At 55.8% G+C, this 23,432-nt stretch overlaps 2 protein-coding genes across 3 annotated transcripts; both read left to right on the top strand.

Moving 5' to 3' along the window:
• The first annotated feature begins 4,216 nt into the window (after positions 1-4,216).
• SLC25A41 (solute carrier family 25 member 41) lies at positions 4,217-9,871 on the top strand. Its single transcript, XM_030293650.1, has 7 exons — positions 4,217-4,417; positions 4,655-4,810; positions 5,290-5,442; positions 5,621-5,728; positions 8,478-8,645; positions 8,737-8,884; positions 9,699-9,871. Exons 1-7 carry the CDS (start codon positions 4,217-4,219, stop codon positions 9,869-9,871), a joined length of 1,107 nt encoding a protein of 368 aa, XP_030149510.1.
• A 1,654-nt stretch (positions 9,872-11,525) lies between these two features.
• Positions 11,526-23,214, top strand: LOC115499430 (KH-type splicing regulatory protein). 2 transcript variants are annotated; one of them, XM_030293346.1, is made up of 20 exons: positions 11,526-11,888; positions 13,483-13,579; positions 14,193-14,231; positions 14,596-14,635; positions 15,555-15,604; positions 15,851-15,922; positions 16,804-16,861; positions 17,159-17,333; positions 17,520-17,618; positions 17,948-18,046; positions 18,160-18,262; positions 18,949-19,049; positions 19,177-19,321; positions 19,409-19,569; positions 19,666-19,775; positions 20,155-20,243; positions 20,351-20,548; positions 20,653-20,730; positions 20,822-20,982; positions 22,097-23,214. In XM_030293346.1, the coding sequence occupies exons 1-20, from the start codon at positions 11,631-11,633 to the stop codon at positions 22,103-22,105; spliced, it is 2,142 nt and encodes a 713-aa protein (XP_030149206.1). In that variant the 5' UTR covers positions 11,526-11,630; the 3' UTR covers positions 22,106-23,214. The 2 variants fall into 2 exon arrangements, with proteins under 2 accessions (XP_030149206.1, XP_030149200.1); XM_030293340.1 differs by having other exon boundaries at positions 20,822-23,214.
• Positions 23,215-23,432: the final 218 nt, after the last annotated feature.

Below are 23,432 nucleotides of genomic sequence, written 5' to 3'. Positions count from 1 at the left end.
TTTTGGGACAGAGAGAGACAGAGCATGAACGGGGGAGGGGCAGAGAGAGAGGGAGACACAGAATCGGAAACAGGCTCCAGGCTCCGAGCCATCAGCCCAGAGCCTGACGCGGGGCTCGAACTCACGGTCCGCGAGATCGTGACCTGGCTGAAGTCGGACGCTTAACCGACTGCGCCACCCAGGCGCCCCGAAATATTTTTTTATTGTGGTAAAATACACGTAAAATTTACCATCTTAACCATTTTTTTTTTCAACGTTTATTTATTTTTGGGACAGAGAGAGACAGAGCATGAACGGGGGAGGGGCAGAGAGAGAGGGAGACACAGAATCGGAAACAGGCTCCAGGCTCTGAGCCATCAGCCCAGAGCCCGACGCGGGGCTCGAACTCACGGACCGCGAGATCGTGACCTGGCTGAAGTCGGACGCTTAACCGACTGCGCCACCCAGGCGCCCCATTAACCATTTTTTTAAAATGTGTGTTTGTTCTGAGAGAGAGAGAGAGAGAGAGAGAGAGAGAGAGAGAATCCCAAGCTGGCTCAGTGCTGTCAGTGGAGAACTGGACGCACGGCTCGAACTCACAAACCCCAAGATCATGACCTGAGCCGAAATCGAGTTAGAGGCTCAACTGACTGAGTTGGTGCCCCTCATCCTAACCAGTTTGAAGTATACAGCTCAGTCAAGCACATTACATGGTTGTGCAGCCACCCTCACAACCCATCTCCAGAACGTTCCATCTCCCCAGACTGAGACCCCGTCCCCATGAAGCACTGACTCCCCACCCCTGACTCCCACCATCCCCTCTCTGTTTCTGTGGACAGGGCTCCTCTAAGGACCTCCTGTGAGGGAGGTCATGAAGTCCTTTTGTGACTGGCTTTTCTCACTGAGCACAATGTCCTCAGGGTCCATCCACGATGTAACAGGTGCCAGGATGTCCTTCCTTTTTAAGGCTGAACACTATTTCGTTGTATGGATGGACCACATCCTGTTTACCCTTCATCCAACAAGAGACACTGGGTTGCTTCCACTTTGGGCTATATCGTGAATAAGAAACAACAGGAATTTATTGTCTGCCCCGTTCTGAAGTCTAGAAGTCTGAAATCAGAGGGTCAGGAGGGCCATGATCCCTCTGAAGAGACTTTAGGGGAGGATCCTTCTTGCCTCTTCCAGCTTGTGGCAGTCACTGGCACTGCTCCTCAGCCTGTAGACTCAGTCCAATTTCTGCCTGTCTTTAAGTGACCAAACATGGGGCACCTGGGTGGCTCAATCGGTTAAGAGTCCAACTTCGGCTCGGATCGTGAGTTCGAGCCCCGCGTCAGGCTCTGTGCTGACAGCTCACGGCCTGGAGCCTGACTGGGATTCTGTGTCTCCCTCTCTCTCTGGCCCTCCCCCACTTGCACTCTGTCTCTGTCTCTCAAAAATAAACATTAAAAAAAAATTTTAATTACCAACCTTTTTCCTATGTGGACCATGATAGTCACCCTCCAAGATGATCCCAGGGTGCCTGGGTGGCTCAGTCATTTAAGCATCCAACTTCAGCTCAGGTCATGATCTCGCAGTCCATGAGTTTGAGCCCCACGTCAGGCTCTGTGCTGACAGCCCAGAGCCTGGAGCCTGCTTCGGATTCTGTGTCTCCCTCTCTCTCTGCCCCTCCCCCGCTCACGCTCTGTCTTTGTCTCTCAAAAATGAATATACGTTAAAAAAAAAAAAAGGAAAAACAAAAAACAAGCAAACCAAAAAAAACCAAGATGTTCCCCAAGGATCTCTTCCTCCTAGAACTCACATTCTTGGCTAGTCCCCTCTCAGTGAACCAGGGAGAGTCTGTATGACCAAGAGGATCCAACAGCAGTGATAGTATGTTACTACCAAGAAGAGATTATAAAAGGCACTGCAGATAACCATCTTCTCTGTGTTTTAAGCTGCTACAGTTGGGGTACTTTGTCATGCAGCTGTAGCTAACCGATACACGTACACATACATAGACATGATTTTCCACACACTCAACTAAGAAATGAAACCTGGCTATGTTGTACTTTTACTTCCTTTAAATTATGTCCTGAGGATCAATGCCCAGAAGCAGGATCGCTGGGCCAAAGGCTAGGACTATTTCAGGATCATGCCACCAGAAAACTCATATGCGATAGACGCAGCCACCAACAAGGAATGAGCATTACTAGTTTTACTTCAGTCACACCAGCATCGAGTATTACCACTTTGATTTGATTGAATCGGGTCCGTTAACGTCTGTTTTCTTGTTCACGTTCTTGCATCCCATTACGCTGGTTGGGACTTAGGAGGCCCTGCTGATATGCAGTGTGACACCAGAAAGACTGCTTTTTCTCTTTCTATGTCTCCCCAAAATAAGAGATGCTTCAACTAACATCTTTAGAGGGAAAAGAACTTACATTTATTGAGCAAGTGTGCTAAGCTCTTGGATGTGTTATCTTCTTCACCTATTCACCATCTACTTGCCGGACCCTTACTTGGTGCCAGACCCAGTTTTGGACATGGGACACGGAAGTGAGTGAAACAGACAACCACCATTGCTCTCGTAGACCCCACATTCCAGTGGGGAGCGACAAACAATGATAACACACGTGAGTGAATATGTAGCCATGTGGGAAACAAAGGTGCTACAGATACCAACAAAGGAGGGAAGGGGGATATGAAATCCTACAGGGCAGAGTTTAAATTTTAAATAGGGTGGTCAGAGGCAGCATCAGGGAGAAGGAGATGTTTGCATAAGGATTTAAAGACAGCGAGGGAGGCAGCATGGCGATGTCTAGGAAAACAGCATTCTAGGCAAAGAAGAGAGCCAGTGCAAGGGCCCTGGGGCAGCACCATGCCTGGCGTGTTGGAGGAAGAGGAAGGAGGCCCGTGGGGCTGAAGCAGAGTGGGCAAGGGGGAAAGAGGGAGGGAGGGAGGGAGGGAGGGCAGAGGGGGCGGGACAGGTTGTGCAGGGTGTGTGGGCCTCAGGGAGGACTTGGGCTTCTACCTGGGGTGGTGGGAGCCCTGGAGGGCTGTGGGCAGAGGGCAGGACGGGACTCAGGTGCTCACTGGTGTCCTCTGGTGGCCACTGTGGGGAGGACAGACCGGAGGGTGAGAGTGGGAGGGATCAGAGTGGCCATGACGGCACCTGTCCGGGGGACCCATCATGGGGCTGGACCAGTGTGGAGGCCCGAGACGTGGTTAGAAGCTTCCAAATTCTGGGTGTATGTTAAAGGTTAAGCCAGGATTTGCTGACAGCGTGCGCATGAGAGAGAGGGAGGAATCACGGATGACATCAAGATTTTTGAACCAAACCACTTGGAGGATGGGTGTTCTCTCCCTGAAGACTCCTTAGAGCCCATTGACTCCATGCGGTAGGGCTTAGCATTACTTCCGATTTACAAATGCAGAAACTGAAACTCGAGAGAAGTAAAGCGAGTATCCCAAGGTCACACAGCAAGAGTTGTCCTAGATGGGATTCAAACCCGGGCTGCCTCCAACCCTACGGCCTGTCTTATTTTGGGGACCAACTGTGTCTCTCCCTCCCAGAACTCCAGAACCTTCCCATTCTCCCTCACTCCTGTCTCCCATTGCCATGACAACGAAACCCAGTGTGTTAGTTTCCTACGGCTGCTCTAACAAATGACCACAAACTTGGTGGCTTCAAGCAACACAAGTCTATTGTTCTAGAGGTCAGACGTCTGACATGAATCTCACGGGGCCAAAGTCAAGCTCCTTCTGGAGACTCCAGGGGAGAATCTGCTTCCTGGCCTTTTCCAGCTTCGAGGAGGGTCTGCCCGCACTCGGGGGCTGGCGGATGCCTCCCCCCAGCTGCAACGCCAGCAAAGCTCGGTCGAGTCCTTCTTACACTGAATCCTTTGAACACCGAATGCTGTACTTCCCTCTTCACTGTTTAAGGACTCAGGAGGTCAGACTGGACCCACGCAGTCGATCCAGAATAATCTCTCCGTCTCATCAGCTGGTTGGTTAGCGACCCTAATTCCTCCGGCAAATTTACTTTCCCCTTTGCCGTGTAACGTGACAAGTTCATGGGTTTAGAGGGATTTGGATGTGGGCATTTTGGGGGGGGACACCCTCATTCTACCCACCATATCCAGTGAGGTCACAAGGGCCTCTGTGACCTCATCATGCTCTGGTACCCAAATTGACAAGGTGGCTCTCCCACATGGTTGCTGGGTTTTGAATCTGGGCGTCCTAACCCTCCAGCTGCATGGGAGCCCGACCCGAGGGGGCTCAGAAGCCTTGCTTGAGGGTTCAGACCCTGTTTAAGAGGGTCAAGGCCTTACTCACCAAAGCCCCACCTCCAAGCCCACCCCCGCCCCCCTCCCGGAACCCGGGCTGTACACACGTGTATGGGTATGTGTTTGGACATGTCCGTGAAAATGACCTGGAGCATCTCCCATCACAGCAGGTGAGTTTGGGAACTGTAGGTCTACCAGTACCCCCCCCCCCCAGCCTGGCCGCTGGGCTAGAAGGCCATGCTGCCTGCCCCCTCTGCATGACCCACTCCCCCCCGAGCGGACCTGCAGCCCCACCTTGAAGCAGTGGGGACCGGGGTGGGCCTTTCACCTGGAGGGCTTTCTGGAGATTCGAGGAAAGAGCTCCAACCTGGCTCATAGTGTGGGTGGGAGCTGGGTCTGCCCTGCAGGTGCTGGACACAGGAGAGCAGCTGATGGTCCCCGTGGATGTCCTCGAAGTGGATAGCGTGGGGGCCCTCTGGAAGTTTCTGCTCTCGGGAGCCATGGCAGGCGCGGTATCCCGCACTGGCACGGCCCCTCTGGACCGAGCCAAGGTGTATATGCAGGTGCGCGTAGAGTGCGGTGCGGGAGCCCTTGGGGTGGGGTTGGACGGAGGTGGAGAGGAGAGAGAGAGAGGGAGAGAGATGATGGAGGTCAGGTTGGGGGTGAGGGTGGGGCCGGGACGAGGGTTGGAGTCAGGAGAAGGCTGAATGGAGAGAAGAGCGAGGGTAGAACGGGAGCCAATGTGGAGGTGGCACGAACTGGGGCTGGAGGAACTGAGAGAGCAGTGCCATGGACAGGTTGAACTGGGGGTAAGGGAATTGGGGATAGGGTCTTCGGATGGCCTTGAAGGCAAACTGGGCCTGGCGAGGAGAGGAAGATGAGGAGATGGGCCTCCGGGTGTGTGTGCTGCGTCACAGAACTGTGGGGCTGGCCAGGGACAGAGTGGGGACAGGATGGGGTTGAGCTCCAAGCTGGGATGGAGGGGGAGATCAGGGCGGGGGGGGGGTGCTCCTCACAGGGCCGGGGGCCTCCCTCCCCACAGGTCTACTCCTCCAAGACTAACTTCATGAACCTGCTGGGGGGGCTCCGAAGCATGGTCCAGGAGGGGGGCTTCCGCTCCTTGTGGCGGGGCAATGGCATCAACGTCCTCAAGATTGCCCCCGAGTATGCCATCAAGTTCTCGGTCTTTGAACAGGTGGGCGGGGACGGCCTGCGTTCTCCAGCCCCACCCTTCGACCCACACCTGTCTGACACCCCTCACAAGCCCAGATCCCTACCCAAGACACACCTGCACCCTCTGGCCCCAGACCCAGGGTGGGTTCCAGCTAGGAAGCTGGTGAGCGGTTCTCTCCTGCTCCTCTCTCCTCCCCCAGTGTAAGAATTACTTCTGCGGCGTGCACGGGTCCCCACCCATTCAGGAACGGCTCCTTGCCGGCTCCCTAGCTGTGGCCACCTCCCAGACGCTCATCAACCCCATGGAGGTAAGAGCATACCTCGTGGAAGAAGAAACAAGGTGAAAACCAGCTGCCAGTGGCTACTACTTTTCCTCCTTCTTATCTCCCTCTTCCCCTCCTCCTCCTCATCTTCTCCTTCCTAGGAGGTGTGTGTCAAACCTTTATTCCAGATGCTCCCCACGTCTATTTACTGGATGGGTCCCCTCCTTTTCTCTTCAATGACCCAAGATGCCACCTGTGTAATTTACTAAACTGTGTGTGTTTGGGTGTAATTTTGGCTTTCGTCTCCTTGCTCAGGAGGGTCTGTCCACACACTCATGTCTTTTTTCTTTCTTTGGGTGGGTGGGTGGGTGGGGGGTGACAATTAAGATTTTATTTTTGTACAGCAGTTTTAGATTTACAGAAAAATTGAGCAGGAAGTATAGAGGTCCCTTATACCTCTCTTCACACGTACAAAGTGTCTGCTATTAACATGGCGCAGGGGGGTGGTACATTTGTTGCAATCGATGAGCTAATATAGATACATTGTTACTAAAGCCCGTAGTTGCCATTAGGTTTGCTCCTTGTGTTGTATGTTCTATGAGTTTGTACAAATGTATAATGACATGTATCTGCCACTACAGGGTCATACAGAGTCGTTCCACTGCCCGAAAGAGCCTCTGTGTTCCACTGACTCACCCCTTCCTGCTTCCCTCCTGAATCCCTGGAAACCACCAATCATTTTACTGTCGATATAGTTTTGCCTCCATTTCTTTATTTTATTAACTTAAGTGATCTCTACACCCAACGTGGGTCTTAAACTCACGACCCTGAGCTCAAGAGTTGCGTGCTCCCCCCAACTGAGCCAGCCAGGCACCCCTGTAGTTTTATCTACTGTCTTTAATTTTTGAGGCTTGATCTTATGCTTTCTCACCACCGCCCCATCCTTTCTCTTCTTTATCAGGTCATTCCCGTTGGGTCTCCCATATAAACTTTAGGAGTAACTTGTCTAGTTCAGAAAACAAAGTCACCTATTGGTATTTTTTAGCAATGGAAAACATTTCCATTTGTTCACGTCTCCTTTTATGTGCTTTAACGGTCTTTAAAAAAAATTTTTTTTTCCATATAATTCTTGCCCTTGACTAGTTAAATTTCCTCCAGGATATTTGTGTGCTGTTGCTACCTAACAAACTGCCACAGACTCAGTGGCCTCAAATGATACAGATTTATTATGTTTCTCTGTGGGTCATACCTGGGCACTGGCTATTCGGGTCTTCTTTTTTTTTTTTAATGTTTTTATTTTTATTTTTGAAAGACACACACAGCACGAGTGGGGGAGGGGCAGAGACAGAGCCACCCAGGCGCCCAGCTAGTCAGGTTTTCTGTTCAGGGTCCCATCAGGCTGAAATCAAGGTGCTGGTTGGGCAACAATGAACCCATGAGAGGCCTGGGTCTTCGGACAAGATTCCTGGTCATTGGCAGGACTCAGTTTTTTCTTTCCTTTCCTTTTTCTTTTCTTTCTTTCTTTCCTTCTTTTTTTTTTAGAGAGAGAGCTCGCAAGTGCACAAGTGGGGGAGGGGCAGAGAGAGAGAGAGACCTAGAATCTGAAGCAGGCTCCAAGCTCCGAGCTCTCAGCACAGAGCCTGACATGGGGCTCGAACTCATGAACTGTGAGATTGTAAACTGAACCAAAGTCAGAGGCTTAACCAACTGAGGTACCAGCACCCTGGCAGGATTCAGTTTCTCATGGTTGTAGGACTGAGGTCCTCAGCTCCTAGAGGCCACCCACTGTTCCCTGCCATGTGGTCCTCTCCACAACAGCCTGCTTGTTTAAGACAAACTGAAGAGTGTCTGGGATGCTCCCAAATCTCTCTGATTTCTTCTGTCTCTGGCAGCAGACTCCTTTAAAAGGCTCACCTGGGGCGCCTGGGTGGCTCAGTCAGTCAAGCGTCCGACTTCGGCTCAGGTCATGATCTCACGGTCCGTGAGTTCAAGCCCCGAGTTGGGCTCTGTGCTGATAGCTCAGAGCCTGGAGCCCATTTCAGATTCTGTGTCTCCCTCTCTCTCTGCCCCTCCCCCGTTCATGCTCTGTCTCTCTCTGTCTCAAAAATAAATAAACATTAAAAAAATTTTTTTAAATAAAATAAAATAAAAGGCTCACCTGATTTGGTCAGGCCCACCCAGCACAATTTGTGCCGTTTCACTTAAAGCCAACTGCTTAAGGACCTCCATTACATCTGCAAAATCCCTTCACTCTCATCATGTCATGTAACTTGTCAAGGGGAGTGATACCCAATCCTATTTACAAGTCTAGCACATTATCAAGGTCGGGGGGGGTGGGGGGGCATACACATCAGGGGGTGGGAACCGCTTGAGGACCACCTTAGAATCCTACCTACTGCACTTGGTGTGCAATTGTGGAGTGGCCAATATTTTGATGTCGGGGCATCTCATACAAATCCCCATGTCTGGCTTCTCTTGGAAAACTGGCAAATCTGGCCACCTGGGCTCTGCATTCCCATGGCATCATGTCTGGCTGCCGCTAGGGGTAAGCGGCCACAGCCTCCACTCGGTCCACATCGCTTCCGTTAGCCACCCGACCTCCGTCAGCACTTGAGCTTCTGAACCCTGGCTCAAGATCACACACGGGCCAAGGGGTCGGATGGCTCTGGGTTTGAAACTCAGCTCTGTGCACTTTTGAGCTTCAGCTCCTTCAGCTGTAGGATGGAGACAACGGCCGCTGCTGAGGGTCAATGGGCACATTCAGGTAAGCCACCTCCCTCCTCCCGCTCCCCAGGTGCTGAAGACGCGGCTGACCCTGCGCCGGACCGGCCAGTACAAGGGGCTGCTGGACTGTGCAAGGCAGATCCTGGAGCGGGAGGGCACCCGTGCCCTATACCGCGGCTACCTGCCCAACATGCTTGGGATCATCCCCTATGCCTGCACCGACCTGGCCGTCTACGAGGTGTGGGTCCCCCACCCCGGGGCGGGGAGGGCCAGGAGTGGTATGAACCCAGGCCCGTCGTGAACGTCCTCCTGACTCCTTTCTTTCGCAGACGCTCAGGTGTTTCTGGCTGAAGTCAGGCAGGGACATGGAGAATCCTAGTGGCCTGGTCAGTCTGTCATCTGTGACGCTGTCCACGACCTGTGGCCAGATGGCCAGTTACCCGCTGACTCTGGTGCGCACCAGGATGCAGGCCCAAGGTCAGACTAGCGCCACTAGCCACTGGACATGCCCCTCCCCTCGGCCTTGACTCTGAACTTTCTCATCCCCTGAAACTGACTCCCAAACTCTCCACATCTGATCCTGGCCAACTTTGCTGACCTCTGAACCCACCAAGACTCACCCCCAAATCTGATCCCAGCCCTGATATTAACCTACAAACCACTAAAACGAACATTTTAGTTCACTTAGTTCAACTGACCCCCACAAATGTCCCCAAACATGACCCAGGCCCCCATAATGGCCTCCAGTCATAGTTTCCCCCAAAATGTCCCCCAACTTCTTCAAAACAGACCCAGCTCTTATTGGCTCCAAAAGTCAAAATTCCTGAAGTTCCTAAATTTGCTAAATCTGACTCTTAGATGTCCCGATGTCATAGGAAGATGTCATAACCACTGCCCCCACTAACCTGGGTACTCCCCAAATGTGGCTTCCCCAAATGGGCTCTCAGCCCCTGAACCAATCCACAAACATCCAAACAGGTCCTCAGTTCACTACTCTAATCTTAAAAATATCCCCAAACTACCCCTTAGCACGCTTGCCAAGTCTCCGGGAGATCTCAGAAGCTCCCTCCCAAATAAGCCTGAATGTTTTTTAGGATGCTCCTAAAAACAAATCCTTAAAACTGCCTGAGTTGATCTCCTCACTCTCCCCAAAGTGACCAATTTCCTCTAAAAGCCTTCCAGACTCCTTCCCAACTGACCCCCACACCTCTGCCCCTGGCTTCACCCACCCCGCAACATTCTAGCCCCCCAGGAGACTGGATCAACTCTAAGCTTTCCCCTGTTTCCACAGACACCGTGAAGGGATCAAACCCCACCATGTGTGGAATCTTCCGGCGGATCCTGGCCCAGCAGGGTTGGCCTGGGCTGTACCGAGGCATGACTCCCACCTTACTGAAGGTGTTGCCAGCAGGTGGCATCAGCTATGTGGTGTATGAGGCCATGAAGAAAACCCTGGGCGTATAGACACTGTCTGGTCGACACACCCTGGGCAGAAATGGACAGGAGGGTCCAGTGTCCCCTGGCCCAAAGAGCCCTCCAGGCTGAGGCCCGAGGGGGGTGGGGCAGTTTTGTCAGGAGAAGCAGTCTGGGGGCCTGGGTCAGAAGATTCTTGGGGACCCCTCCCCAGGGTGCAGGCTGGGACTAGTCTGGACTCCAATTTGGCCCATTATGGCTTGTCCTGGCTTCAGGGTGACATGGTGGACAAGGAGACTATCTGAAATAAAGAGACGGTTCCTGCTGGATGGGTCTGGGATACCTGGGTCCAAGAGAGGAGCTGGGTGTCTGGAATCTCTGGGTCTAGGAGGGGACTAGGAATCCTTGGTACCAGGAGATGAGTTGGGGACCTGGAATACCCTAGGTCTAAGAGGGAGCTGGTCGCTTCAGATATCTAGGTCCAAAAGTGGAAGCCAGGTACCTGGGATCCCGGGGGCCCGGAGTGGGGGCTGGATATCTTGGACCCCTTGCACCTGAATAGGAATTGTAAAGCTACCTGATACCTGGGTTCAGGAGAGAAATTGAGTACCTAGGACGGGAGCTTGTAGCTCAGATCCCAGACCTTATGTGAAGCGGGTGTGGGGTGTGGCATTAGGGTCCTAGGAGAGAACCAACGGCTCTAGACCCTTGCATTCTGGAGGGGAACTGGTTTCATTGAATCCTGGAAGAGAAGTGGGGGCTCTAGAATCCTGGGTGTTGAAGTGAAGGGATACAGGGGATCCCTGGGTTCCCTCCTACTCTCGGGCCACCCCACCCCCGGAAGCACCGATCTCCAAGACCTCGAGCAGGCCATGTGTTCGGCCTACCCAGTCAGGCTCCAGGGGCGCTAACTCAGACGTCAGGCCCGAATTCCCGCAGCCGGTCGGCACTGCCCACGTCGACTGCCATTCACTCCCGCTACCGCCAATCGCCTCTCGTCGTCTGGGTGGCCGGCTCCGCCCCAATGCAGCTGCGCTTCCACTGGCTCCCACCAAAACTGGGCACCTTTACTGCCTTCACTGCCATTTGTCTGCAGCGGTGTCTGTCACCTTGCACCGCCCCCGCCACCCAGCCATTGGCTTAGAAATCAAGGCTAGAAAAGGATTCTGGTTAACGGGGAAAGCAATCCAGTCCAAACCTAAACTCGTCACCCAGAACTCGTCAGGAATTGGGTTAAATCGACTGCCAATCTTGACAAGAACCGCCTCCCGCGTGTACTCATTGGCTTGAGTGCACGATTATCTCACCTGGCGCCCGCCCAGCCTGTTGAAAGGGGCCTTTCGTCAGTCCCCTCCTTCCCGTCCACTTGACTCTCTGGAGCCGTCAATCCGGCTCTGAAGTCGCCCCGTAGTTCTGGAACTCCCGCTTCATTGGGCCTCCTGCCCTTTCGGGTCTCCTCGATTTGCCCGCCCAGGACCGGCAGCCGGCAGCCCACTGCCTACGAGAGCTGTCGGTCACGCGGCGCCTCCCGCCCACTGCCTCTCGCGGCACTCCGATTGGCCGCTCGCCTCCGGAGCCCGCGATTGGTGTCCCAGGAGCGGCGGCCGCCTCCCATTGGCCTGGCTGCGCCGTCCGTCACGCCGGCGGCGGGAGGGGGCGTCCCTCTCCCCCCTCGTCGTCTTCCCAGCCGCTGGGTTCCCAGAGTGCTCCGCGGCCGTGTGGAGCGAGGCCTTGTTCCCGCGTTGAGCCGCCGCCGCCGCCGCCTCCTCCTCAGCTTCAGCCTCCGCGCCAGGCCCGGCCCCGCCGCGCCATGTCGGACTACAGCACAGGAGGACCCCCGCCCGGGCCGCCGCCGCCCGCCGGCGGCGGCGGGGGAGCCGGGGGAGCGGGAGGCGCCGGGGGAGGCCCTCCGCCGGGCCCGCCGGGCGCGGGGGACCGGGGCGGCGGCGGCCCCGGCGGCGGCGGTCCGGGCGGGGGGTCGGCCGGGGGTCCCTCCCAGCCGCCCGGCGGGGGAGGCCCGGGGATCCGCAAGGACGCCTTCGCCGACGCCGTGCAGCGGGCCCGCCAGGTGAGGAGGCCGCGGGCCTGAGGGGCGCGCGCGGGCGGGGGAGGGGGCGGGGTCACGCGCGCGCGCGCGGGGTCGCGGGTGGGGGGGGCGAGGCCGCCGCGGGGTCACGTGGGGCGGTAGGCGGGGGCCAGGGCCGCTCGGGGTGTCTCCCGTGGCCCCCAGCGGGTGACCCCCTGCAGGGGCATGGGGCGTCCGGGGGGTCGCCAGGAGTGGCCCCTGGATGTTCAAGGGGCTCCGGAAAGCGGGGACTCACTTAGGGAGCCCTCCTCTTAGGACACCCGAGGGCGTGCTCCCCTCTCCTGGAAGCAAAGTGTCCACCTTCCCCGGGGGACGGTCTTGCGTTGCCCTCATCTCCCCATCAGGGTAGAGGGCTCTGTTTGCCCCCAGCCCAGTCGCATTTTTGTCTGCTCCCCGGGAAGAAGGGACTTCGAGAGGAAAACAGCTCTTCCTCTTCAGCCTGGAAAGTGGAAGAGGGACCCTTCTGCTATCAGAGCGGCCGAGCACTTGGGCGAAATGGGGAGGGTAGGCATAGGGGCTGGCTCTTTTTGATGCTTCCGGTGCCTTGAAAGCGTGGTCTGCCTCTTTAGGAAAGGGGGGAGGGTCCCACCACTGTGTTTTGAGGCGTGATGGTAACGTGGAGGTGTCACATGCTGGTGTGACTGACCTCCCCGGCTCCATTTGCGGCCTCCCCACGTCCTGGAGGGAAGGAGGCCTGTAGAATGGGAGAACTTTGCCGCCCTCCCGGGAAGCCGACCAGCTGGGGGCCGACTGAGTGCATTCCCGCAAGAGTGCTTTCCCTGGGTTGTTCAGTGCCTCCAGGGCAGAGTGGGAGGTCCCGTTAGGTGAACGCCCTGTTCCCCGCCCAGTGTGGTCTGTGGCTTTCTCACCTATGAGATGGGACAGGTAGGGTTCTAATGTGCACTTAATCTGGACGCCCACCCAAGTGCTTTAACTGAGAAGCAGTTACAACGGGGCGAGTTAATAGGAAAAAGTCTTCATCCTAAGAGCTTTGGCTCCCAAGTGTTAAAAAAAAAAAATGGGGAGAGGTGGAAGATAGATCCTCAGCTTAGCTCCTGGTTTGTGTTTCTTTGGAAAACTTGTGATAATCCCACAAACGGACTCTGGTTTTAAATTTGTTGTATCAGGCTTGTTTGAAGTTGTTCTTCACGTGTCTAAAATGTAACGTGTGTGCCCCAAGGGGGGTCTTTTGTTTTGGTGGAACGAAGGTTTCAGATGCCTTTAAGCAAAAACGTCCCTACGGTTTGTTCAACAGATACAAAGATTTTGAGGGTGAGGGAGATAAAGGAAAGTTGTGCTCTTTAACATCTCAGAAGAGTGGGGCTACAGTCACACGTTCTGGTTCCCTGGTTCCCTCGTGGAGGCAACCTGGGGACCCTCTCGAGAGCAGATCAGTGTGGCTTGCCCGTCGGATCACGAGCAGCGTAGGTACAAATCTCATCCAGAAAGGGAGTTTTGAAATTCCTGGATGACTCTTGAACGCTGAGTCCTTGGGTAGGTTCCGAGAAGTTGAGCCGAGCACCAGGGAAGGTTGGGTTTTGGTGGTAATCTCGTGTGCTTACAATTTTGTTTCTAGATCGCAGCCAAAATTGGAGGCGACGCTGCTACCACAGTGAATAACAGCACTCCTGATTTTGGTTTTGGGGGCCAAAAGAGGCAGTTAGAAGATGGAGGTAACTGTAACTACCTGCTGGGAGGAAGGCCTGGGGGTAGCCTTTGTTTGGCTCAGAGTCAGGGGGAAGCCCACTGCCATTTGGTCTTTTAAAACCTCAGCAATCCCAGCTTTGTTCATTCTTTTTGTTCGGGCTGCCTTTCTGGGGTATCAGGTGGCTGAGAGGAGCAGATTGTGACTAGGTCCAAGTTGTAAGTTCTCAAGATTGTTCCTCCCCTTCTGGTAGGCTTGGGAAATGCTCACGGTTTTATCGAGGCCCCACAGAAGTGCAGTGTGGCTGGCCCTAGGGCATGCAGCACTGCCCACGGCAGCCAAAGTGATCAGTGTGGGGATCAGCCCAAACCGGACTTTCACCCAGGCCCTCCTTGCCCCTGGACTCGAGTGTTGCCATCCTTGTTCCCATTCGGAAGGACTGTTTCACCCTTAGTGCTGGTGGTGGGACTGATGGAAGTCTGTCCCTCTTCTGGGGTTGGTCCCTGCTACTCTCCTATCTGGGCTCTGGGGGTGGGGGTGGGGGAGGGGGGGTTGTTTGCCAGGCCGTGTGGCACCAGCATCAGATTTGAGGCAGCTGTGGGTGGGTGGGTGCAGCATCTGACATCCTTTCTCTTTCACAGACCAACCGGAGAGCAAGAAACTGGCTTCCCAGGGAGACTGTAAGTCCATTGGATGATGCAGGCAGAGGGCAGTGTCAGGGTCTTAAGAGATTTTTAGGAGTCGGGAGCTGGAAGCTCTAGGCAGAGGGCATCTGTCCTTTGTGGAGGCTCTAGGTATTCATCATCTGGGGTCCATGAGCTCTAGGGATCCCAGAGCCCCCAGAGATTGAGGCAGGGACAGTCAGTGGGTGTGCTGATGTGAGGTGGGCTTATCACACACACTTGAGCACTCAGGAAGGCTCAGAAGCACTCTAGTTAAAGTTCCAGCCACTCCTCACGCAGGCAGGAGTGCCGGGGGGCCAGCAGTGTTCAGGGTCCCAAGGAGGAGCCAGGCCAATCTTTGCTTTGGGTTTTCTCTCTGCAGCCATCAGTTCTCAACTTGGACCCATCCATCCTCCCCCCAGGTAAGTCGCGATTTGGAGAACGCTTGTTTCCTTGTCTGTCAGCTGTCTTCTGGCCTTCCTTGCTGATGTGGGGAGAGCTGTGTCTGGGGGTCCACCGTTCTACGGCCTCGTCCCCACTGCTACTTGGCCAGAGAGAGGCCCAGGAGGCAGAGGAGCAGCATTTGCTCCTATGTTGGTCTGTGTGTAGGGCCTAGGGAGGGGAGGGGAGCGCGTGGCCACGATGAAGGAGGGGGTGGTCTCTGTGCACTGTGGTGAGACCCTCAGCAGACAGCCATCTTCCCAGAAGGGCAGGGGGCTGGCCGTGGGTTTCTTGTCCGCTTTCTGCAAATGTTTGAGCCCTGAGAGCTGATGGGGCTTGGGGTTCTTAACTTTTTTGCCCCCTAGAACGAGTCCAGTGGATCTGACATAGAATTGTTTGTGAAGGACCACGTTGTTTCACTTTTTAATTACATAAAATATAGTAAGGGCTTACTGGAGAAAGGACATGAAAAAGATACAAATCTTTTCTCTTTTGAGTCTAGAGACCTGAAATGACTATTGGAATTCTGTAAACGTGTCTGAGTGTTCGCTCTTGTCCTGAATCAGTGGAACAGCACTAGTTCAGGGGCCACGCTGACCTCAACCAAGCCTCTCATGGCCCGAATGGGGAAGATGAGTCCTCGAGAGGTTGAGTGGCTTGCTGTGGGGAGAGGGGGTCCTGTAATCTCTTAGGATTCTGCTTAGGCCCGCCCTTGGTGGGAAGCAGGGCCAGAGGCTGGAAGCACCAAGGACCCTGCAGGTTAGGAGCTGTGGCCTAGGAACAGGTTAGGAGCTCTGGCTTCCAGTGGCCTTTTCTCCTGGAGACTCTCCCGTCTCTTCCATTCCCCTCCCCCTGTCTTCTTTCCCACTTGAGACTGATTGTTACCATCTGTCTTTGCAGGACTTCAATGACAGAAGAGTACAGGGTCCCAGATGGCATGGTGGGACTAAGTGAGTGGGTCACTGTGGGATGCCCATCACGCCCTGTCAGGGACCGCTCCCTGGGAGCCCCTGTTGGCCCAGAGCCTTTGGTCTGAGCAGGCCTCCTGTAGTCCGCTCCGCTCTCACCTGTCCACTCTGGGCAGGGAGGATGGTGGAGCTCTCTGGGGAGGGGAGGCCAGGAACCTCTGCCACAGTCTTCTCAGCGCTAGGGTACCCTCACCAATCCTTTCTATTTTTTCCTTTTTCTCCACCTAGTCATTGGCAGAGGAGGTGAACAGATTAACAAAATCCAGCAGGATTCAGGCTGCAAAGTCCAGATCTCTCCAGGTAGGAGAGCCAGACTTGTGTCACGACGGGCGTGGGGGGTTGGGCTGGACTCCGACAGGACAGAAGTGAGATGGGTTGGTGTTCACCGAGTGCTTTCTGTGTGCCGGGCTCAGGGCAAGGTCTCCACTCGTACAGCACAGTGCCCTGCGGTGTGGCTGCAACTTTGGTTTCTTCCATTGTACGCTTGTAGGGGGGGGGGCTGAGGTGGAGAGTCGAAAATTGAATATAGAAAGTCTTGTTCTAGGGGCGCCTGGGTGGCTCCGTTGATAAAGCGTCTGACTCTTGATCTTAGCTCAGGTCTTGATCTCAGGGTCGGGAGTACAAGCCCCGCATTGGGCTCCATGCTGGGTTTGGAGCCTACTTTAAAAAAAAAAAAAAAAAAAGTCTTGTTTTAGATCCTGCTCTAAGCGATTAGTTAAGTCACCATCTGAACCAAGCACCTGGTGGAAAATCAGTGAGAACGTGTGAAGCAGGGAGGTGCCTTCAAGGGAACGACTTTGAGGCCAGGCCTAGATTTGAAGGCCAGGCAAGGACTGCTGTGCAGGGGTGTCTGAGGACTTGCTCTGACGTAGTGGGCTTCATAGGCCGTGGAGAGTGCATGTGTGGTCCTCAACGGTGGCAGAAGTGGCCTAGGTTCAGGACATCTCCTTCTATCTCGTCTTTGTCCCTAAAAGATCTGTCGCCTTTCCTGGACTGTGAGCTTCCTGACCTTGGTCTTGCATAGAGTAGCCTCCCGGGTGTTTGGCAAGGTAGTGGTTTGTCAGGCCACTGAATGGTGGCAGAAGTGGCCACTGGTAGTGCAACTTTCGTCATCTCCATAGAAAGCCTTTCTCCGGTGTCCACAGACTCAGAAAGGCATTGACCCTGTCTCTTTTCTCCAGACAGCGGTGGCCTACCAGAGCGCAGCGTATCCTTGACAGGAGCCCCGGAGTCTGTCCAGTAAGTCCTTTGCTGGGCCCTTGTGATGAGGGGAGCAAGCAGAAGGTCTCTCCATCCTTTGGAAAGTTGGGGGCGTCGCCCTCGCCGGGGACTGTACTGATTTTCGATTCCCCTGACTCCGAAGATCTGGGAAAACAACCCGAATGGCCCCAGCCCTAGCCCCGGGGATGGACCCTCTTCCTCATCGTCATTTGCCAGACACACGCGTGTCGGACTCACCTTCTTCCCTTTGAGCTGGACGGGGCTGTCAGGCCAGTACTCTCTCAGGTGTCTCAGTCCCAGTCTTCTCCTTCCCAGGAAAGCAAAGATGATGCTGGATGACATCGTCTCTCGGGGTCGTGGGGGCCCCCCAGGACAGTTCCACGACAATGCCAACGGGGGCCAGAACGGCACTGTACAGGAGATCATGATCCCCGCAGGGAAGGCTGGCCTGGTCATCGGCAAAGGTGGCGAGACCATTAAGCAGCTGCAGGTGAGGGCTGGGACGGAAGCTCTTCCTGTCCCAGGAAAGTCTCCTTCCTGCATCTGCGTGTGCATACCCCGCCGGCTGCTTTGCCAGAGCCTCTTACCCTTGTGGTCATATCTGCCCCACCCACGTGCACTAGCCCCAGAAAGTCCTTTGAAAGCCCAGCACTGACTATCCACATTGGTTGTGAAGGAACGAGCTGGAGTGAAGATGATTTTAATTCAAGATGGCTCCCAGAACACGAACGTGGACAAACCTCTTCGCATCATTGGGGATCCTTACAAAGTGCAGGTGAGAACCCCGGGGTGTTGGGGCACCTGGAGAAGTGAGCGACAGATGGGGCTCGGGATTTGATTGAAAGGGGAAGCAGTATTCGAGAGCACTCTCATGCTGAGCTGTCCCTCCCAGTGCTGGACACAAGTAAGAGGCCTAAACTCTGATCTTTCATTTTCCTATCTGGAAAATGGGGGTTGCTGGCCATCCTTCCTCCTTCCTCTCGGGACAGCAGGGCAGGAGCTCAGCGGGGCACTGATGGGCTCAGCCTCGGCCCGTGGGCCCTTGGGTGGTGGGATGCCGGGGGAACAGTGTGTTGGAGTAGAGCGTGCCCTGTGTGTTTGCAGCAAGCCTGCGAGATGGTGATGGACATCCTCCGGGAGCGTGACCAGGGTGGCTTTGGGGACCGGAACGAGTACGGATCCCGGATTGGTGGGGGCATTGACGTGAGTGCAGGCCTCCCCCGATAATGGAGGGCCATGGGCTGGGTGCGGTGGGTGGAGGGCGCCACAGCTGCGGGGACAGGACCCAGCTGGACCCTCCCCCACCCCTCCCTCAGGTGCCGGTGCCCAGGCATTCTGTCGGGGTAGTTATTGGCCGGAGCGGAGAGATGATCAAGAAGATCCAGAATGATGCTGGCGTGCGGATACAGTTTAAGCAAGGTCAGGGGCTTCGCCGAACAGATGAGTTGGCTGGAGGGTGACTGTGCCACCAGCTGTGTCCTAGGGATTCTTCCGAGAGTCCGCTGAGATGCCTTGGCGCTGCGGTGTGAACCTTGTTGAGTTTGGGACCTCCTTGTGGTGCCTCCTTCGCCACAGTGGAAGAGGGCACAGCCATGTGAGAGAGTTGCTGAGGGGCACACTTCCCAACACATTTCCTAAGTCCAAAGGCGATGTCTTCTGTCACCCGATCTGTCCCTTTTCCCCTTCCCTACCACGTAGCCCATCCTGACTGGGGGCACCCTGGACCAGATCAGATCACTGCCCCAGCTCAGTCTCCCAAGTGGCAGGCCTGTGGGGAGGAAGGATTGCTCTGTTGCCTTTCAGAGGTCTATTGTCCTTTTTAGCTCAGTAAAAGGCACCTATTAGTCCTGGGGTGCCCCAAACAGGAAGAAGCCTCGGCTGCCACCCTGTCCTAAGTGGTCGGTTTTCTCATCTGGAAATGTGGGCCCACCGGCATTTCCCGCCCGCTCCTCAATACTTGGGAGTGTGGTGAGCGGCAGTTTGAGCCCGAGATATTTCTGACACCTGGCTTGGCATGATGTCTACCTCGCAGAGGCGGTGTTATGGGGGCTTGGTGTTGTGCTTTTCCTTAAAATCCATCTCTGTTCTGTGGGTGCCGGCTTCAGATGATGGGACAGGTCCCGAGAAGATAGCTCACATAATGGGGCCCCCAGACCGGTGTGAGCACGCAGCACGGATCATCAATGATCTCCTCCAGAGCCTCAGGGTAGGTGACACTGGGGTGTGCGGCCAGCAGCTGGTGGGTGCAGAGGGGGGCTGGCCCGGCCCCACCAGAGGAGTCCAGGGGCCAGGCTGGCTTTCTGTGTTCACTCCCTCTCCTCCCTGTCTTGCAGAGTGGACCCCCAGGCCCTCCAGGGGGTCCTGGCATGCCCCCGGGAGGCCGGGGGCGAGGAAGGGGCCAAGGCAATTGGGGCCCCCCTGGTGGAGAGATGACCTTCTCCATCCCCACTCACAAGTGTGGGCTGGTCATCGGCCGAGGTGAGTAGGCCCCACCTGCGCCCCACATGCACTCCACTCCTCTCCTGCCCTCTCCTGCCCGCCCTTCACTGCCTGTGGCTCCCACAGGTGGCGAAAATGTGAAAGCCATAAACCAGCAGACAGGCGCCTTTGTGGAGATCTCCCGGCAGCTGCCGCCCAACGGGGACCCCAATTTCAAATTGTTCATCATCCGGGGCTCACCCCAACAGATTGACCACGCCAAACAGCTCATTGAGGAAAAGATTGAGGTGGGCTCGGGAGGGCTTCTTAGAGCCTGGACCCGGCTCCTGTTTCTCAACCGCCCCCCCTTCCTTCCACTGACCATCTGCTTCTCATTCCTCCAGGGCCCCCTCTGCCCAGTTGGACCAGGCCCAGGGGGACCAGGCCCTGCCGGCCCCATGGGGCCCTTCAACCCCGGGCCTTTCAACCAGGGGCCACCTGGGGCTCCCCCGCAGTGAGTATTGGTCTCTGCCTCCTGGGATTTGGGGCTCAGGGGCTGCTGTGCTGGCAGGAAGAGCCACGGGCCCCGTTTTCACTCACATCGAGATGTGCTAATGGTCTCGGCCCGAGGCACGGCCCAGCCCAGCCTCCTGTTCCATAGACAGCACAGATGTTGACCGTAGTCTCCCACCTAACGGGCAAACTCATGGACGTTGTATTTGGGGGACTTTCACATCCCAGAGCGGCACAGTGTGTCTCTTTTGGCATCGATCGTCTCGCCTTTTCCTGGGCGAGGAGCCTGTGGCCGGGCCTGGGCCCCTTTCCTGCCAGCCGGGCCTGCCCCCGTGGAGCGACAGCCCCGGCTCACCCGTCGCCCCTTCTCTGTCCTGCAGTGCGGGGGGGCCGCCTCCTCACCAGTACCCACCCCAGGGCTGGGGCAATACCTACCCCCAGTGGCAGCCACCTGCTCCTCACGACCCGAGTAAGTAGGCTGCCCAGATGAGGGGCAGGGCAGGGCGTGGCTGCCCCGGTGGGGAGGGCAGGGCTGGCCTCCCGCACCGCCCCTCAGCCCACGCCGCCCTCCCACAGATAAAGCTGCAGCCGCCGCAGACCCCAATGCCGCCTGGGCCGCCTACTACTCACACTACTACCAGCAGCCCCCAGGCCCCGTGCCCGGCCCTGCGCCAGCCCCCGCGGCCCCACCTGCCCAGGGGGAGCCCCCTCAGCCCCCACCCGCCGGCCAGTCGGACTACACTAAGGCCTGGGAAGAGTATTACAAGAAGATTGGTGAGTGTGCGGGTGACCTCGGGGGCTCAGGCCGGAGGCTGGTGAGAGGCAGCCAGGTCCCGGTGTCGTCCGTCCTCTGACCTCCCGCCGCCTCCCTCCTGCAGGCCAGCAGCCCCAGCAGCCCGGAGCACCGCCACAACAGGACTACACGAAGGCCTGGGAGGAGTACTACAAGAAGCAGGGTGAGCTGCTGGGGGCTCTGGGGGCAGGGCAGCGCTGGGTCCAGGTCCTCCAGCTCCCGGCCTCACTCGCTCACCCTCTGCTTGCCCGCAGCTCAAGTGGCCACCGGAGGGGGTCCGGGAGCGCCCCCAGGCTCCCAGCCAGACTACAGTGCCGCCTGGGCTGAATATTACAGACAGCAGGCCGCTTACTACGGACAGACTCCAGGTCCCGGCGGCCCCCAGCCTCCACCCACACAGCAGGGACAGCAGCAGGCAAGTGGGAATTGCCACCCTCCTCCTCCTCCTTTTTCCTTCCAACCCCCGGCCACCGTCCATCCTGCCTTAGTGGGTAGCGCCGGAAATCCCTTCCCCTGCGGGGTGTGTCCTTGATGCCTGCAGCGGGGGCCGTGTGGCCAGAGGTCTCCGGGAGTCCCCACGAGCTGGGGAAGTGTGCGCTGGGTCCAGAGGTTAAACGAAGAGGCCTCCCTGCGCCGGCCCGCTTGTTCCTGTGTCACGCTGTCGCGATGCTGGGGGAGAGCGCGAAACCAATACAAGGTGGAACTGTTGAACTGGTGGGTAGTCCTGGGGGTGGGGGGGCAGGCCAGCGGCACAGACGTCGGTCGCCATCCTGGCTGCTCGCTCGCTCACTCAAAATCTGGCCACTCGGGAAGAAAACGGATGTGTTTTCCCCTCTCCGCGTTACTTTTTTGGGTTTTGTTCCTGGCATTCTTTTATTTTTAACCCCACGGTCTTTCCCCCGTGTCCAAGTGACTGTGTGTTGCAGGCGGCCCCCACGCGGGTCAGCCCTGGCTCTGCTGGGACTCGGGGAGCTTGCCAAGGGGGCCGGCCCCAGGGCGCCCCCCCCCTGCACCCCCTTCTCCGCCCCCCTCCCCGGGCTCTGCCTCCTCCGCTCTCGCGCCTGCCTCTGTGTCCCGGTTTTGTCTGTGAAGTGGGCATGACGATCGCCGCCACCTTCCAACCTACCTCACAGGGGTGTTGTGGGGACACCGTGATCTCTGACATTGTCATGTTGTGATGCGCCGGAGCACCTGCCTTCCTGAGGACAGAGGGCACCCCTCCTCCCTCCCAAACCCCAAGCGCGCTTCTCTCCTCCCCCCCCCACCCCCGCTCTGTCTCTGCGGCCCCCCCCCCCCACCCCGCTTCTCTCCTCCTGGTCTTTACGTCACTCTTTCTCCTCCTCCTCCTCCATCAAGGAGCCAGTCTGACTTCGGCCGAGTTCCCCGGAGCACTTGCCTAGACAGTTACAGCTCGCCACAGGTTCAGGGGAGGGGCTTCCTGGCCCCCTCCTCGCTACCGTCCCCCCCAGTCTCCCGCCCCTTCCTCCCCTCCCCGTAGTGACCGATTCCTATCTCTTCCCTCTCCGCAGGCTCAATGAATCGAATGAATGTGAACTTCTTCATCTGTGAAAATCTTTTATTATTTTTTTTCCATTTTGTTCTGTTTGGGGGCTTTTTTGTGTTCTTTTTTTTTTTTTTTTTTTCCCTCGTTTGTTTGGCGAGAGAGCGATGGCTGCCGTGGGGGGTGCTGGGGGCGCCCTCGCTGTGAGTGGCTTGGAGGTCATGCCCTGGGCGATGCTGGGCTCTCACTCTCTCGCTCATTCTGTGTGTCTCATGCTTTTTTTCTTTCAAAATTGGGATCTTTCATGTTGAGCCAGCCATAGAAGATAGAATTAAATCTCTGCCAAAAAAAAAAAAAAAATTTAAATATAAAAAACACAAAAAGCAAACAAAACCTATAAAATTATATATATATATATAAAAATCTCTATCCCTTCCCGAAACTGCCTCTTTCAGGGGAAAGCAATTCATTTTCTTCCTACCACCCTTGGCCCTCTTCGTGTTTTTAAAATAAACTTTTAAAAAGGAAAAAAAGTCACTCTTGCTATTTCTTTTTTTTAGTTAGAGTTGGAACATTCCTTGGACCAGGTGTTGCTATTTCAGGACCCCCCCCTTCTCCCCCCTCAGTCGAGCCCCTCGGCCTCTGCTCCTCCTCTTTCCTCCCGCCTCGCTCGGCTCCCCTGCAGCCCCTCCCGCCGCCCCCCTCCCACCTCCCCCCCCCTCCCGGGACTGGTCTTGTGTTTCAACTGTTCAAGAGGACATTGAAACTGAAAACAAATTGAGAACAAAACAAAAAATTGTATGGCAGTTTTTACTTTTTATCGCTCGTTTTTAACTTCACAAATAAATGATAACAAAACCTCCCCGTGTCTGCTGGGTGCCGTCTCTTTCTCTCCTCTCTCCCCCTGTAGAGTTTTGAAGCAGATGTTTGTTCGTTCTTTATAGATGTTGTAAAAGCCTGATAATGGTGATTGGAAATTACAAGCTTTGTGTTGTGTTTTTTCTTTCTTTCTTTCTTTCTTTCTTTCTTTTTTTTTTTTTTTTTAAGAAAAAGAATTATAAGAAAAAATAGTTTTCTGCAGGCGCATTGTGCTTTCCTAACCCCCTCCCCTTTTTTTGGTTAAATAAAGTGCTTTTTGTCTAAAAACTGCGTGCTGGCCGCAGTTGTGTTTGTAGAGGTAACAAGTTGAAGAGGAACAGGGGTTGGCCTCTAAGAGTGGGGTGTGGGCCCCCCGAAGACTGCCCTTCTTGGGTTGCCTTGCAGAAAGGGCAATAGCAGGTTGAGCCCGGTTCCCTCTGGGAACATGGGGAGCAAGGCACCCGGGAGGGTCCCTGGGGACAGGTGTTTCCATGGATGCAGCCCGC

The sequence above is a fragment of the Lynx canadensis genome, chromosome A2 (assembly GCF_007474595.2).
Source record: "Lynx canadensis isolate LIC74 chromosome A2, mLynCan4.pri.v2, whole genome shotgun sequence".
Taxonomy (NCBI): Eukaryota; Metazoa; Chordata; class Mammalia; order Carnivora; family Felidae; genus Lynx; species Lynx canadensis.
This window is presented reverse-complemented; position numbering and strand designations above follow the sequence as displayed.

What these genes read in the sequence shown, in the direction of transcription:
- SLC25A41 (XM_030293650.1), top strand. Translation starts at nt 4,217, where the DNA reads ATGGGAGCCCGACCCGAGGGGGCTCAGAAGCCTTGCTTGAGGGTTCAG. An exon ending in GAGCCAAGGTGTATATGCAG is followed by an intron (nt 4,811 to 5,289) that starts GTGCGCGTAGAG and finishes CCCTCCCCACAG; the next exon opens with GTCTACTCCTCCAAGACTAA. An exon ending in CACCAGGATGCAGGCCCAAG is followed by an intron (nt 8,885 to 9,698) that starts GTCAGACTAGCG and finishes CTGTTTCCACAG; the next exon opens with ACACCGTGAAGGGATCAAAC.
- LOC115499430 (XM_030293340.1), top strand. Translation starts at nt 11,631, where the DNA reads ATGTCGGACTACAGCACAGGAGGACCCCCGCCCGGGCCGCCGCCGCCC. An exon ending in CCCATCCATCCTCCCCCCAG is followed by an intron (nt 14,636 to 15,554) that starts GTAAGTCGCGAT and finishes CTGTCTTTGCAG; the next exon opens with GACTTCAATGACAGAAGAGT. An exon ending in GGAGCCCCGGAGTCTGTCCA is followed by an intron (nt 16,862 to 17,158) that starts GTAAGTCCTTTG and finishes TCTCCTTCCCAG; the next exon opens with GAAAGCAAAGATGATGCTGG.